This window comes from Puma concolor, chromosome F2, assembly GCF_028749965.1.
Source record: "Puma concolor isolate L17-30 chromosome F2, mPumCon1.1.hap2, whole genome shotgun sequence".
NCBI lineage: Eukaryota > Metazoa > Chordata > Mammalia > Carnivora > Felidae > Puma > Puma concolor.
In genome coordinates this window covers 1,804,653-1,819,877 of record NC_141684.1, presented here as the reverse complement: position 1 = coordinate 1,819,877, position 15,225 = coordinate 1,804,653, and the positions used below count along the sequence as shown (strand labels likewise).

At 65.5% G+C, this 15,225-nt stretch overlaps 1 protein-coding gene across 5 annotated transcripts in view; it reads right to left on the bottom strand.

The window, feature by feature from the left end:
- Window positions 1–15,225, bottom strand: part of LOC147571786 (maestro heat-like repeat family member 5) — a 30,964-nt gene that overhangs the window by 2,572 nt on the left and 13,167 nt on the right. For 4 of the 5 annotated variants that reach the window (XM_086695475.1, XM_086695473.1, XM_086695472.1 and 1 more), the window contains exons 12-25: window positions 14,117–14,212; window positions 13,537–13,641; window positions 12,985–13,120; window positions 12,812–12,906; window positions 11,442–11,591; window positions 10,456–10,610; window positions 9,301–9,445; window positions 8,790–8,974; window positions 8,290–8,427; window positions 7,995–8,106; window positions 7,608–7,751; window positions 6,865–7,041; window positions 5,732–5,887; window positions 3,581–3,703 (exon numbers count right to left, since the gene is read on the bottom strand). In XM_086695475.1, coding sequence (XP_086551601.1) covers window positions 3,581–3,703; window positions 5,732–5,887; window positions 6,865–7,041; window positions 7,608–7,751; window positions 7,995–8,106; window positions 8,290–8,427; window positions 8,790–8,974; window positions 9,301–9,445; window positions 10,456–10,610; window positions 11,442–11,591; window positions 12,812–12,906; window positions 12,985–13,120; window positions 13,537–13,641; window positions 14,117–14,212 — 1,917 coding nt within the window. The remainder of the gene's footprint in view (window positions 1–3,580; window positions 3,704–5,731; window positions 5,888–6,864; window positions 7,042–7,607; window positions 7,752–7,994; window positions 8,107–8,289; window positions 8,428–8,789; window positions 8,975–9,300; window positions 9,446–10,455; window positions 10,611–11,441; window positions 11,592–12,811; window positions 12,907–12,984; window positions 13,121–13,536; window positions 13,642–14,116; window positions 14,213–15,225) is intronic. The other variant, XM_086695474.1, reaches the window with a different exon arrangement.

Genomic DNA, 15,225 nt, shown 5'->3' with positions numbered 1-15,225 from the left:
TAAAAGTGAGGGAGCACTTAAATACCGGCGTTTTGTTTTTTTTCTCTGTGATTGTTGAAAAGAAGGCCTGGCCGTGAGCCTGGGCCCATACGGGGAATCGGGACAGAGGGAAGGCAGAGCTGTGAGCACATCACGTGGCCCACGTGGCCCAGGGGGCCCGGGGCTCAAGGCGACCGGTGGCCGAGGTCAGCCGGGGGGGGGGGGGCAGGGCTCAATGGCACACCCCACAATGGGGCACGAAGACGTCCCCAGGGAGGGCTGGGAGCATCGGGACTGGAGAAGCCCTAATCCACACGTCTCAACTCTTAGAAAATTCCAGAAGAAGGGGCTCCCAGCAAAGCTGACGGACTGGAAGTATTGGGATGACGGGAAGGAGTGCCAGCCGTGAGCGACCTCGCGTGAGGCTCCCGGGAACCACGCTGCCGCGTGGAAAGGAAACCATACGGGGCAGCGAGCGGCCCAAAGGCAGCGGGCTAGGGCAGAGGACGGTCACTGCGGAAGGAGCCCCTGCCACCAGCAAGCCCGGCCGCGCTGCCCGACTAGGGGCGTCCTGAGCCCCTGCCAGCCGAGGCGGCAACTGCTTCCTAAAACCCCAACTCCTGGAAGGTGGGAAAACAGGGAAACGTGTGCAAAGCCGGGGAAGTCCGCGTGAGAAGAGCAGGAGGGGGGCCCGGAACGGAAGGCGGGGAGGACGCACGTGCCCACGGTCTCCGGGCTCCCCCGGTGCCTACGCTATCCCCGGGACCCCTGTCACAGCGAGGCTGCTAGTGGGGGCTCAGAGCCATTTCAGTGGGTCTGAAACCCACAGAAAAACAAACGTTTGAGGGAAACGTACTTGGTTAAACCTGTGAGTATAACTCAATAACGTTGACGTTCTCACGCTCTAACAGACGGAGTGTTTAATAAATTGGTGAAATCAGGGGAACCCGGGTGGCTCGGTCGCTTAAACGTCTGACTTCGGCTCAGGTAATGATCCCACCGTTCTTGAGTTCGAGCCCCGCGTCGGGCTCTGTGCTGACAGCCGGGAGCCTGGAGCCTGCTTCCGATTCTGTCTCCCTCTCTCTCTCTGCCCCTCCCCTGATCGCACTCTCTCTCTCCCAAAATTAAGTAAACGTTAAAAAAAATAAATTGGTCAGATCGGTCAACTAGGTACCGAGACACCGATGGCAAGCACGGACCTCTCCACGCGCTCTCCTCAGCAACCAGCTAAACACAAGTCCCCAAGGGCAAAAGCGGGCAGGACAAGACCGGAACCACAAGCACGTGACAGGTGGCCCCGCTGTCCCTGCACACGGGCTGAGGTGGGCATCGAGTCCGGGCGCCCGAGGTGTCTCCGTGGAGGGAAAGACCAACCTCACGCCCAGGACGCCAGAGGCAGGGGGGGACCTGACATCGCCCACGCACCTCGGGAACCAGACCGGAAGGACCCCAAGGGAAGGCACAGGGACACCAAAAGGGAGTCTCTCTCTCCCTCCCCCACCCCGGGCCTGAGTTAGGAGCAAGACAAAAGACAAGTTCCTTGAAAAGCCTCAGCCATGGCCTGGAGCCGCACGAGGCCCTGGGGCGGGACTCGGGCCGCCCGCACCCACGACACCTCAGAGACCGGATGTCACTGTAACATCCACCCCGCGGCGGCACAAAGGTCTCTGACAGACGTACACAGAGAAAGACCCGCAACCCAAAATGACAAGGGCAGGAAACCCAGCCCGGGCCACACCCCCGAGGCGGAGGCCCTGGCGCCCACTGGAGCATTCTCTCCCCTCCCAGCTCCAAATTCACCCCTGCTGTGCACTCTGTGAAAGCGGACCTGGGCCCCAGTGTCATCCTCGCCAGCTGGCGCGAGGGCACGGGGGCAGCGTGGGGACACAGGAGGAGCTCCCGCCCTCGATCCCGCGGGCACCCCTAGGACTCCTCCCCCACCCCCGGGCCGTTTCACAGCCGGTCTCCCGTGACCCCTCTCCCCGTGTGGGACCTGTCCCGGCATCTCGGCTCTGTGCCACACCAGCTTCTCTGCCACGCAGGGGCGTAGCCATGCCCTCGGCTCTGGGGGTGGGGGTCCTCCTGGCCCGGGGCAGGGGCTCTCCTCCACTACGTTGGGACATGCGACATCACGTACTCCCGTCCACGTCCACGCGCCATCCCTGCGGTCCCGCGGCCTTCAGAGTTGGCTCCCCCGCAAACCGACCAGCCCCCCGCAGCCCCCGGGCCCTGCAGCGGTTAACCACCCCTCACGTTAACCTCCCCCTGCTCAAATCGCTGTGACGTCTGTCTCCTGAACGCATCCTAGGGACACAGACGCTGAGCCCCGATCACAGCCACGAGGGTCAAGTGCGGCAGCCCCGCGGGCGCCCGCGGCCTGTGCCTCGGGTGACGCGTCACCGTCATCAACCACGGGGGACAGCCTAATGCCCAGAAGCGCTGCACGCAGTTTCCCGCGGGCAGGGAGCTGGGCATTGCAGCTGGTGGAAGGTCACAGCCACCCCGCGCCCCTCCAGGCACCAGCGCGGCTCCAGGGCGGGGAGGGGCTTCTCCATCAGACCCGAGCACAGACCGTGGGAAAGTAACACGTCCGGCCACAGAACTTCCGCGCCAGCAGAGACACAGTAAGCACAGTGCAAGAAGTCACAGACTGGGCAACAGCAATTACAGTACAAACAACCGGCCAAGGACCCACGCCTGGAGCCTGCGGAGAATTCCTCATCCGCACAAAAAAACACCACCGGCACGCGGCGGGCGAAGCGCTCGGCACGGAGCCCCCGCCGGCTCCCCAGCAAGGTGGCGCCTACCAAAGTCACTGCCCTCCGGACCCTGAGAAGCCCCGCTCCCTTTCCCCGGGCACCTTCACCCCCAGACCGTAGCCTTCCCCACTTCTCAGGAAACGTCTGCCGTCTCCCAGCCGCGGCGGGGACCCCCAAGCCCCCGCCCACCTCAACCACATCCAGTGTGGCCCGGTGCGCCAGCCTGCCCGCCACCTGCTGGAGAAAAGCCCGGGATGGGGACCGCGGTCCCCGAGCGCTGGGGAGGGGTCCCAGCCGGGCGCTGAGGGTCCGGACTCAGAAATAAACGGACCACCAGAAATCAGAGCTGTGGTTTCTTGCTCACCCGCCCCGCGCACACGGGTCCCCTCACACGAATCCTCAGCAAGGCGTGTGGGCCCGGGAACGTCCGTGGGGTCCCGGTGCGGCCACTCCCGGGTTCCCAGAGCTACGGGGCCCTCCCCATGTCTGCACTGGGACATCAGCGGGCGCTACGCTCCCCAAAGGCCCCTCCGCAGCGGCCATGGGAACTGCCTCCAGGTAGGGCTTCCCCGTCCAGGTGCGGTGGTCCCCACGTGGCCCTGGAGGCCCCCAGCTCGGTTACTGACAGAGGGGGCCCACTGAGGGAGGCTGAAGGGGCCAGCCCAGCACGGAGCGGGCCTCTAACCAACACCCGCGGGACCGAGTCAGATGCCACCCAAGAGGGTTCCTGTATCACGCCCGTCCCCCTCTGGGTGCTGGGGGTGAGGACCCTCACTGCGCACGGCCCCCATCCACCTCCCCGGCCTCCCTGCCCCTCATCCGGGAGGGTGCCGACACCTTACCGTGTAGATGAAAACGTCGTTCTCGGCGCTGAGGCCACGACCCCATGCCAGCTTCCCGAACAGCTCCTTCCGGAACTCCCATTTCAGCAGGACGGCACAGCGCAGGAAGGTCAGCTTTGTCTTCTGTGGGCGCCACGCAGAGACAGACGGGTCCCCTCCCTCCGCATCAACACCCTCCCGGGCAGAGACTGCAGGACAAGTGGCCCGGCGGCACCGAGGGCCCCGGCCCGGCAAGGACGCCGCTCACAGCCGCGCCCGGGGCCGTGTAGCCTGCTCACACCCCGGAGGGGGCACAGGTGCCCCCGCCATAGTGTCTTCACCCCCCCAAGCCCCGTGGGCGCCGTGCTCTAATTCACGCGAAAATTCGAGAGGCCACTGGTCACCCTGGCCACCCAGGCTTCCTTCCTGACCCTGAGGGAGTCTCTCAAGGGCCGGGGGACAGGCACCCAGGGGAGGAAGGCCGGTCCCTCACTCACCAGTACCCAACAGCCCCGCCTCTAGTCTCAGAAGTCCTTTAAAGGGTCCGTGTACCACCCACAATGGGTGGAAATCACCCCCAGGACCTCAGGCTGTGACTGTCCAGAGACACGGTCCCAACAGAGGTGAGGTAATCAGGTCCCTGGGTGGCCCTAGGGCAAGCTGTCTGGTGTCCTCACCAGGAGGGGAATCTGGACACGCAGACAGGGGGACGACCACGTGAGGACACGGGGAGAAGACGCCGTCCATGTGCCCAGGAGAAAGGCCGGAGGGGACCAGCCTGCCACACCCTCGACCCAGCAGCCCTGTCCGCGGCACTTGGTGGCGGTGGCCTGAGCCGAGACGGGCCGGTCCCCGAGCTGAACTCTCCCTCCCTTGCTGAGTTGAGGGGGGATCGGCCCACCTGGTTTTCACTCCAAAGCCCTCAACCTCCTCCTGAGTCCACCACGCCTCTGTCCCCAGGACACTGTGCTCCGGAGGGGGGGGAGCACCTGTTTTTCAGCATCTAGGACGAGGCCCTGATCACAGAGGACCCTCCGACCCAACCCCGGGCCCAGGCCTGCCCTCAACTTCCTGTGTTCCCGTTAGCTCACAGAATGCACCGCCCACCTCACTCAGAGGCCCCTGGCCTCTGGGCCACTTATCCTAAGACTACAGCTTGTGAGGCTGAGTAGGCCGGCCTCCCCCAGGCAGCCTCTCCTGGTTTCTTCGACACTCTCCTCTGAACTCCCAGCTGCACCCCTCTAGCCCCCCCACCTGGCGACACCCCTGCCTTCTACTGGTCTCCCATCCACCCTTCCGTTCACCCCTTCATTTAGCTGCACATTCACTCAGCAGCTGCCCTGTGCCAGGCTCCGGGCTGCTGGCTGGCTGTGTAGACCCAGACCTGATGCGGACCCTCTCCCAGGCTTGAGGCGTTCCCAGCCCGTCACACCACCCGTGATGGGTCCGGAGGGCTCCTGGGTCTGGTGGGTCTGGGGCAGGGGCAGAGAGAAGCCCTGGGACTGAAGGAAGTCCCTTTGTGAGGAGGAAGCAGGAATTCAGGCAGTTTCCCAAGGGCCCCAGGAGGGGCTGGAGGGAAGGAGGTGGCCACGATCAAGAGGGCAGCAGGCAGGGCCTACTTGGCCGAGCCAAGCTGTTAGGTGACCACAGTGAGAGCTGAGACCCAGGGATGGGGACCCAGGGCCAGCAGAATGCTGCTGAGGGGTGGAGGCCAGGAAAGCTTCCTTGAGCGGGGCGGGGCACTTGGATGGGGTCTCAGGCGAGAAGCAGGTGTTCCCAGTGTAGAGGGGGGAAGGGGCACTCCCCGAGGCCAGAGGGGCCGCTCAAACGGATGATCTGGGAAACCTGGGGCCTGTGAAATGGCTGGTAGCTCCAGGGCCGCCCTATGGGTCCTCTGTGGGAGTCAGACACGGTGCCTCCCTGGGGGCAGTGCCCTTGAGGGGGGCACGGTCTGCAGTAGGCCCTGGGGAGAGCGGGGAGCGAGAAGGGCCCCAAACTCCAGGCTCCTGAGGCTGACTGCGTGTGTGTGTGTGTGTGTGTGTGTGTGTCGGGTGGGGGGTGCTTCGCGGGCTCCTAGACTGGGGGGAGAACCTAGAGGTGAGGGCAGCGCCACCTTGGACGGGCCCTCTCCTTCCCTGCGCCTGTCGCCTGCAAGGCGGGGGGGCCACTCACCATGACCACCTTGGGGCAGGAGTCGGCCAGGTGGAAAAGCAGTGGCACCAGGGCCTGGAAAGCGTGATTCTTGAGTGCCTGCTGGTACTTCTTGCCGCCGCTGTAGAGCACGTCTCCGTACAGGAGGATGGCCCCTCCGCGCACGTCAGCCTGTTCCTGCCGGCAGGTAGAGCCCTCAGCCGCAGGGCGGCCCCCCGCCCCCCCCCCCCCCCCCCACTCTGCCAGCCACCGCCCATCTCTCACCCTTCTTCCGGCCCAGGGACCTGCGCTGGCCAATGCACCCTGACGCCGACGCCCGCCCTCTCCAGCTCTGGGACCGTCCGCTGCGCCCCTCCACCGCACCCCTCCACCGCACCCACCTTGCTGCCCGGGCCGCCCACTGGCACGCACAACCCAGCCTTCTGGGCAGCTGGGGCGCCTCTCCTCCTGCCACCCCCTCCGGTGGCTGCGGCCAACTCTTTCTCGGCCACAGCGACCTCACCCCCTCTCCCGGGCGGACCGGGTGCACCCTGCGGCCAGACCGGTCACTTTGAGCTCTCAGACCCAGCAAGAGGCCTCGGGCTTTGTGCTGGGGGCGGGAGGGGGGCGATGAGGACGCCTCGAGGCTGCGAACCAGCCCCTGCACCTGCACCACGGGCCTGCGCCCCCTTGCCGCCCCCCCCCCCCCATCCTTGCTCTCCTGGCCGCGGCCCGCGCCCTCCACGTGGGGGAGCACGAGGCTTGGGCAAGGTCATTTCTGAGGCGGCCCAGGGGTCTCCCAGAACCTACCTTCCTTGGGGCCAGGCTCCCGCCCAGGTCCACAGGACTTTACCCACAAGCCCCGGGGATGGGAAGGGGGGGGTGGGGAAGCGGCCGCGGCTGCTCGGATTAGCTGGGGTGGCAGCCGGAGGCTGCTCGGATTGGCTGGGGTGGCAGCCGGAGGCTGCTCGGATTGGCTGGGGTGGCAGCCGCGGCTGCTGGGATTGGCTGGGGTGGCAGCCGGAGGCTGCTCGGATTGGCTGGGGTGGCAGCCGCGGCTGCTGGGATTGGCTGGGGTGGCAGCCGGAGGCTGCTCGGATTGGCTGGGGTGGCAGCCGCGGCTGCTGGGATTGGCGGGCTCAGGCGAGGCGCTGCGCCGCCGCCGCGCTCCTCACATCGTCGAACAGCTGCAGCAGGTGCTGGGCCATCCTGAGGCTGGTGGCGCCGACGCCCTGGGCCCCCAGGCGGTGCAGGATGTCGCCCAGGATTTCCATCAGGCCCATGAGGTCCTTGGGCTCGGGCCCCACGAAGCCGTCCAGCAGCCCGGCCAGCCGGTTCCGGAGCAGCATCACCTGCGGGCGGACGCAGCCACTCCCGGGCCTGCCCCGCTCCCTGGAAAGTGCCCTTCCCGACTTCACCACCGTTTCTATTCTACGGGTGTCGGCAACTCGGCGGGGCCGTGGCTGCCGCTCCCTGCCCGCGCTGCCTCCTTTAACAATCCGCAGGGGCCTCAGCCCCAGCCCCCCGGCCTGCACCGTGGGGGCATGGACTTGTTCTGGAAGGCCTAAAGGGCAGAAGGAGGACGTGCATCCACACCCAGCCAGGTGCCAGTCCTCTATGTGACGGGTGGCGCGTGAACAGGACCAGCTAGCAGGTGTGCTGTCGGGTAAGAGACCCCTACTAGAAAGGAGGCCAGAGTCGCAGACCTCAGAGCCCCCTCCGGCCCTGAAATTCTAGGATCCCCGCTGCATGCAACGCAGCACCGTTCCCCAAACGTTCCCCCCCCCCTCTCCTGCCTTGGCCTGCCCTGCCTTCCCCACCCACCCTTTCCAATCTGACCTGCTGTGGAGGCTCTTCTCACATGCCTCCTCCTCCCTGAAGTCTTCCTGGGATAGGAGCGAGCAGCCCCTGCTCTCACCTTCTCAGGATGCATCAGGGCACTGCTGAGGCCCTTCAGGCTCATGGCCCGCACCAGCTGGTTGGGGTTGTTCAGGCCCAGGCTCAGGAAGTTGTCCACGGTTCTCCGAGACATGTACTGGGTGAGCTCGTGGCTGTTGAGAAACTGAGTAGTGTTGGCACAGTCAGCTACCAGGGAAAATGGGCCTGTGGCGCAGCATGAGATAGTGGGGTTAGACGTAAGGAAGCACTTCCAGAGAGCAAGCAGGTCTGACACGGAAGGCAGAAGTTAGGATACCTTTACGTGGGAGGGTTGGAGCGGAAGTCCAATTCTCTGAGCTTCCGAAGGGCCCGAGGACGCTGGTGAGGGGCAGGGGCAGGGGCAGGGCGGGGCCGAGGAGGGGCTGACCTCCGTGATGATGAGGATGGCCACGATGTTGTCCCGCTCCTCAGAGCTCTTTAGGGAGATGACCGCCTGTCCCAAGACGGCCTTGACCTCACAGTCATAGTGGGCCATGGCCCTGTCAGATGAGAGAGGCAGGCACGGGGGCCCTGAGGTCTCCATCCTTGGCCCCCATAGCCCCCTGCTCACTCGGGGAGATGGCCCAGGCAACTGAGTCTGGAGCCCAGCTCCCAATATGGGGTGTAGCCTTCCCATGAGGAATGCTCTCTGGGGCCAGCACCGCCCCCCAGGCTGTGCGCACCTAGCCAAGAGGGTCACCCCCTCGGTGTAGGTTTCCATGTGCTCAAAGAGCTCCCAGCCTCTCAGCAGCTTGAGGTAGGCAAACACCTCCCAGTAGTTGGTGGTCCAGAAGAGACCCTTCAGGGCCTCCAGGCATGTCCTAGGGGCAGGTGGGGGTGTGGGGAGAGGTGAGTCGGGGCTCGGGGCTGGGCTCTCTGCCTGGACCGTAAGGTCATCGGCGACCTCCTCTCCCATCTGGGCCCCGGTGAGCTGTCACCTTCTAAGCCTGCTCTGCCCCAGGATTCTCACTCCCGCTGGCTTTTGGTGGCTGTGCCCCCTGCTCCCTACTTGGGACTGAAAGCCTCCAGGTGGGGCCAGAGTGCATTCCTTTCCGGGTCCCTAGCCCTGAGCCCAGGGCCTGGTGCCCGCCAGGGGTTCCATGGGTATGTGGAAGGAACCCGAAAGAGGGCACGGTTGGGGTTCCCCAGGGGGCTGGGCGCCAAGGCCCATCACAGATGTCACCTGCAGGGGCTGAGGGGCTTCCCGTCTAGGACATCCTCCTGGTAGTCTGAGATGCCGTCCACCACATCCAGCTCAAACAGGTAACGGAGCTGCGTGAGCAGGCCCACGAGGACCCCTGCGAAGGCCCAGCGCACCGTGGCCTTGTACTCCCGGATGTACAGGAGCTCATAAATGGTACCCAGGGCCTGCGGCGGGCGACAGAGCGGGACTCAGATGGGCAACTCTCCAGGGCCGGCTCCAGTGAGCAGAGGAGTGGGGAGCCACAAGCACGGGCGCCCCCCCCCCCCCCACCCCAGGCCCAGGCCCCTGTCGCCTGTGCCTGCCTCGGGCCGGGACACTCCCGGGGGCGCTGGCCCCGCTCTGCTGGCCACTCAGCAGTCAAGAGGCCTCGGCTGCTCTTGCCGAGACCCTCTGCCTGCCGGCTCAGCCAGGCATCCCACAGGGCACCTGGATGACAGCGCGGTTGTGGGGGCGGGGGGCCCGGGTGGGGACGTGGGGGGGTGCTGCTCACCAGCAGGGAGATGAGCTCCGCCTGCTGGGTGAACCTGACGAGCTCTTTGGGGGGTCGCAGCCTCAGCTTCATGTAGAGCAGGGTGAGGACCTTGCGGGCCAGCTGGGTGTTGTTGGCTAGGGCCTTCCACAGGGGTATGACCTGTCTGGGGAGGCAGGGGGCCCAGTGCCTGCAGGTGGCTGGCCATGCAGGGTGGAGGGGCGGGCGGGACGTGACCCTCGGGACAGCAGGATGGCCTGAGATGGCCTGGCCCCCCAGGGACAGTGAGCCCTTCCATCTGCGGGGTCCAGGAGGCTGTATCTGGATGGGGCCCCCGCTCGAAGCCCCGAGCACAGGACAGGCTAGCTTTCCCTGATGTCGGTGCTGATTCCCGCTTTGCCGCACTCCTTTGCCACGTGACCCCAAACAGAGCCCCCGTCCTCCCCCCAGCTTGTGGGGGCGGGGGCTCACCCCTCAGGCAAAGCGGGCAAAGTGGGTCTGCACTGGGCGTGTCTCCCTGGGGCGGGGTGGGGGGCGTGTGGGGCTCACAGACCTGCATCCCCCAGAACTCTGTTCCCTGTCCAAGGTGCTGTGGGCCTGTGACAAGCCGGTGCTCCCTGAGACGCTGTGGAGACACCCTGGTGCTCCAGTGGCCCTCAAACTTCAGGGGACACACACACACACACACACACACACACACCATTCAGGCTGCTTAGAACGGGGTCTCTACTCACAGGCCAGGCCCAGCATCACGGTGCTGGAGCTCATGACGTCCACACGGTGCAGCCTGGAAACCCAATATTGGCCCCGGAAGGGCAGGGGGCCCGTATGTGTGCGGGGGCCCTGGGCAGCTGGAGGGGGCTGTTTGGGGGCCAGCTGACCTCCGGCTCCTCTGCCAGCTGGTCTCTCAGGGTTCTCCTGGTCTGAGGGACACTCCCATGCCGAAAGCCCCCTCCGGGGACTAATGGAACCTCCACCTTAACCCCTCAGCCTAGAACACCTCTGGGGACCCCCTGGCCCTGGTTCGGGAGTCTGGGAAGGAGAGTGGAGTCTCTCTCACTGGAAGGGCCAGTGTCGTGCATGCCGCTGCCTGGCCAGGGATTCTGTGGCCTGGGAGGGGAGACCACGGAGGAAGGATGGGTGTTCACCTCTGGGTCGTGGGTGCCGGTGCCATACCTCTCAGAGGGGTGACACAGGGACAGTATCACCTCGACTGTCTCCTGGGTGTGCTGAGTCCCCAACACTGACACGGCCTGCATCACGGTCTGCAGGGTGTTCTTGAAGATGATAGAGGGCAGCTCCTGGAACAAGCCCTGCAGGATCTCAGCCACCTGAGCAGGGACGGGCAGACCGGGACGGGGCGTCAGAGCCACCCCCAGCTCCCGCCTCCGTCCCCTGCTGGGGCCGGGGTCTGCCTCCCCCGTGAGGCATCCTGATGGCCTCGTCAGCCTTCAGCCAGTAGCCTGACCGCTACGTGATCCCTGCCCCACGATGAGCCATCTGGACACGTACAGGACCCGATGGGGTCGGCGGCACCGTGGCTCACAGCTGGTGTGGCCCCGCCGTCCCCGCGGCCTCACCGCATCTCCCTGTGTGCCTGTGAAAAAGTGAGGATCAACCCCGAGCAGCCAGGAGGGTTGATGGGCCTGGCAGCCCCTGAGAGACGGTCTTGTCTGTGTGGGCTGTGAACTAGGTTGGCCACGCCCCCTTGCCCCACGAAAGGCAGTTAAATCCCCAGGGAGGTGGGGGAGGGGGTGGGGGCAGGGAATTTTTCTCTCCTGAGTAAGGTTGAATGAACAAGGCAGGGTGTTGCTGTCAGGGCCCTGGGACCTTGAGGGTCCCGACCAGCCGGGAGGGGTGAACCGGGGCCCTGGGGCATCGCTGGGTCTCAGCCCTGCTAACAGGGCTGTGCTATTTCAGGGAGCGGGAGGCGGGCCGTGGACTGCGGATGGCTAGGACTGAGCTCGGGACCCACGGCCTCCAGGCCCGGGCGCTCTCTGTGAAGACGTGTGTGCACAGACACGGGTGCGTCCGCGTGCACGCGGGCAGCCCTTGACGCGGGGCCAGCCCGCCTCCCCCACCCCAGTCCTTCCTTAGCGGGTCCCCCGACTCCCGTGGGGAGGTCTGCAGAAGGTGGCCCGCAGCCGGGGCTCAGCGCCCACCTGCTCTGCCTTGATGCTGTGGTCCTCGACGATCATCAGGAGCAACTGTGAGGCCAGGTCACAGCGCAGGTGGTTGTGGCTGCAGAGCCCTCGCAGGAGAGTGAGGACGAGCTGCGTGTGCTGGGCCACGGTCAGGTTCCCATCCAGCACCTGGGCCGGGGGGGCTGCGGTGAGAGGCCGAGGCGGCACCCTCCCTGGTGGTCCTCAGCCCTCCAGCCCCTCCTGCGTCGGGGTTGGAGACAGGGCCGGGGTGGGGGCGCTCCTCATACTCAGAGGTGGAAAAAATGCCAGGCGAGCAGACTTGTCCCCTCCCCCGCACCAGGCTGCTGGGGCCCCGCCCCTCCTGCCTCAGTGGTGGGAGGTGTGGCCGCCGAGGGCTGAAGGATCACTCTGGGGATGGTGGGAGCAAGCAGTCGTGTCCAGGCAGTCAGGTGCCCCCCCCCCACCCTGCAGCCCGCAGCCAGTCACTGACTCGGGGTACAGGGTCCAGCCCCTGCCTCGAGGTGGGGGACGCTTTAAGCTGCCACACTCCCCTGGGTCAGACAGACCACCCCCCTCTTGGCTGCTCCCATCCCCAGCTTGCTTCCCTTACTCCTTCCTCCTGAGCGTGAGTCTCTGTCCCCTAAACTGCACTGAAATTCCTGTCCCAGGCTCTGTTTCTAGGGAACCCATCAGGACCACAGGCTTCTAAGCAGCCGGCTCCCTAGGAGGGGCTCCCAGGGGACGACCCTCTACACGGAGGCATTGAGGGCTTGCTGCTCCTGTCCCAGCCTGTCCTGAGAGCAGGCAGGGGGTCAGACTCAGGGACTCTCACTTGGAAGGTGGGGAAACTGAGGCATGGAAGGGTTGAATGACCGCCCCGCAGTTGGAGGCAGAGCTTGGACTCAAACCCAAAGCTTTGATGCCCCGTCCGTCTTGAGGGGAGGGCCGGCCCGGGAAGGACACACACAGGGAGGGAGGGCAGAGGCGATGGACAAGGGAGACAGACAGCATGCTGCTTGCCCGGGACTGTGCACGAGTAGTGAGCGCGGGACAGCCTCAGGCAAACCCAGCTGTCGCCCTAGTGAGGGGCCCCAGGGGTGAGGCCACAAGAGGAGTGGGAGCCGAGAAGGGAGAGGTCAGCAAGAACCTCAGGACCGGGCTCCAGAGGGGCCCTGCCGCACCTCCAAGTCACGGGCGGGAGGGTGCAGGCCGAGATTTCAAGGGGCAGAGTGATGGGGTGCTTTCCCTGCAAGAAGGCGTCCACGTCCCGGCTATGCCTGACCCGCCCCCCAGCTCCCCTGCGCAGGTTGCAGAATGGGCAGGGAGGTGGAGGCCGGAGAGGCCCCCACTCCTGGACAGCTTGGGGCTGCGTGCAGCTCGGGCCCCACCTTCACCAGGTCGTAGAACTTCATTTCTGATTCCCTCCTGGCATTTGCTTCAAAGTTCTTCATTTTATTCAAATACGTGAACTCCGACGTGCTGCCTGGCGAGGGGCACCGAGTCAGGGGGCCTGGGGTGACCAAGCGGCCAGCGCCCCGGAGGTGGGGGGCTCCCAGCTCACCCTTCTGCTGGGTCAGCAGCTGCAGGAGGAGGTACACGCACTGGTGGGCGTGGCTCTGGGTGACGGGCTCCTTGTCCCTCCACAGCAGCATGAGCAGGCCTATCTGGTGGCCCAGCATGGAGGGGGTGGCCTCCTCCTGGGAGGGGCGAGCAGTGAGCGAGGCCAGGCCCGGCTGCCAGGTGTCTCGTGGGCAGGGCGCCCCCAGGCCCTCGTCCCACGGCGGGACCGCCTCCCCCCCCGCCACCCGGTCTCCCTTCCCCGCTTCCTTCAAGTCTTTGCTCTGAGGCGGCCTGGCCATCGAGCTCCCCCCACCGCCCTCTTTGAACTCTGACCCCTGCCCCGGGACTGGGGGCACCCCAGGGCCTGCGTCTCGCCCACCCAGCCCCGTGCCTAGCAGCCGAGACGCTCCGTGAATACGGCCGCGAGAATCAGGAGCGAGGGCCGGGGGGCCCAGCACGGAGGCAGCCGCGCCATGGGGGCTCCCGGCCCCTCTCTGGGCTCAGGCCCACCTTCCTGGCTGCCCTCCCGAGGGTGCCGGGCGAGGCGACTCACAGTGAGCCCCACGTGGTCCACCACGTACTTGAGGAACAGGAAGATGGTCTGCACCGCCCGCTGGCGCTCGTCACTGCTGTCTGACTTCAGCCACGGCTCCATGTGCTGCGATGGGAGAGGACAGCCCGAGGCCGGCTCGCGCACGGACCCACCCTCCCCTCCCGGACGTGGCCGCTGGGACGCGGAGCGACGGCGGGCCGGCCGCAGCCGGGCGTGCCCACCAGATGGCTCACCCGTCCGTGCCCGGCCAACGGCTCAGCTCCCCAGGGCGAGGCCGGGTCTGGGCCCAGAGGGAAGCCAGGGCGTTTGAGGGCCTACATCTGCACGGCTGTGCGGGAGCCCGCAGACCATCCCCGGGACTTCCTCCCTGCCCACGGCAGTGCCCGGAGATGAGCCAGGGTCACCTTCTCCTCGCAGGGCCCTCAGCTCTTCTGAAACGCCCACCCCTGCCTTGACGAGAGCCCCCCGGTCAGCGGCGTGGGGCACACCCGCCAACCTGGCCGCCTTTGTGTCCGAGGGACACACCCCGGGCGGGCGGAGCCCCAGTCGTGTGCCCCCCCCCCGCCAGCCCAAGCCTCACCTGCAGGATGAAGCATAGCTCGTCCACACTCTTGTTCTCGGAGATGAGGCTCTGCAGCAGCAGGTCCAGTGCCTGCATCGACTTCCGGTACAGCGCCTGGCAGGGCCGATGGCCTGGTGTCACTCCCGGGGGGGGGGCACCCACCAGCACCGTGGCCCTCCCTGGCCGACACCCTCGCCCATCTCTCCCCTGGTGCCCTGGGACTCGCCCCCGTGAGGGCTCAGTCACCCTTCCCTGTGGGGCCTGCGGAAATGATCATAATGTCCACTCCAGGCCCGGTCCCCACTCGGTCCCTGGTGGGGACACACAGTGCCCTCCCGGCTGCCGGGCCTCAGGTCCTAACCGCTGAGGGTGTTGAATCTGCCCCTAATTTCCCAGAACGGGGGCAGAGTTCAGTGAGCTCCCAATGCTGCTGTAGGCACGCTGCCCAGCCCAGGGCTCCTCAGACGGCGCCCCTGGGCATATCCCCCCAGCACTAAGCCGAAACCAGGAAGTACGTTGAACTGAGTGAAAATGAAAACAGCATATCAAAATTGATCATCTGCATAGACCCAGCAAAAGCAGTGGGCAAAGTCCAACGTCCATCCTGATGAGCACTGTCCGAAAAGCAGGACTAGCAGAGAACTTTCTCCACCTAACTAAGAGCATCAGAGAACCCACAGCAAGCCACGGCAACAGCCGACTCGATGGCGAAGACAGATGCGTTCCTGATCACATCAGGAACAACACGGTGTCTGTTCCCACCACTGGCGGGTCCTGGCAAGGGCGGTGGGGTAGGAGGGCGACAGCACAGCACCGTCCCCGTTGACAAGAAAGGAGACTGTTCACACACGTCACGTATAAAACCCTGTGGAATCTACAGAAGGCTCTGAAAAGCTAACACGTGGTTTAGCGGGGTTTCGGGAACAAAGTCAACATACGAAAAAAGTCGATTGTGCTCCTATAAACCAGCAACAAGCAACTGAAAGCTAAACATTTAAATATCATTGGCAATATCAGAAGAAAACAGAGAGAGGAAAGACTCTGACAAAAGACGTCCGAGGCGAGCACATGGAAAACCGGCCAACGCTGCTGGGGGGTTTGGAGACGACCTAATTAAACGGAGAGGT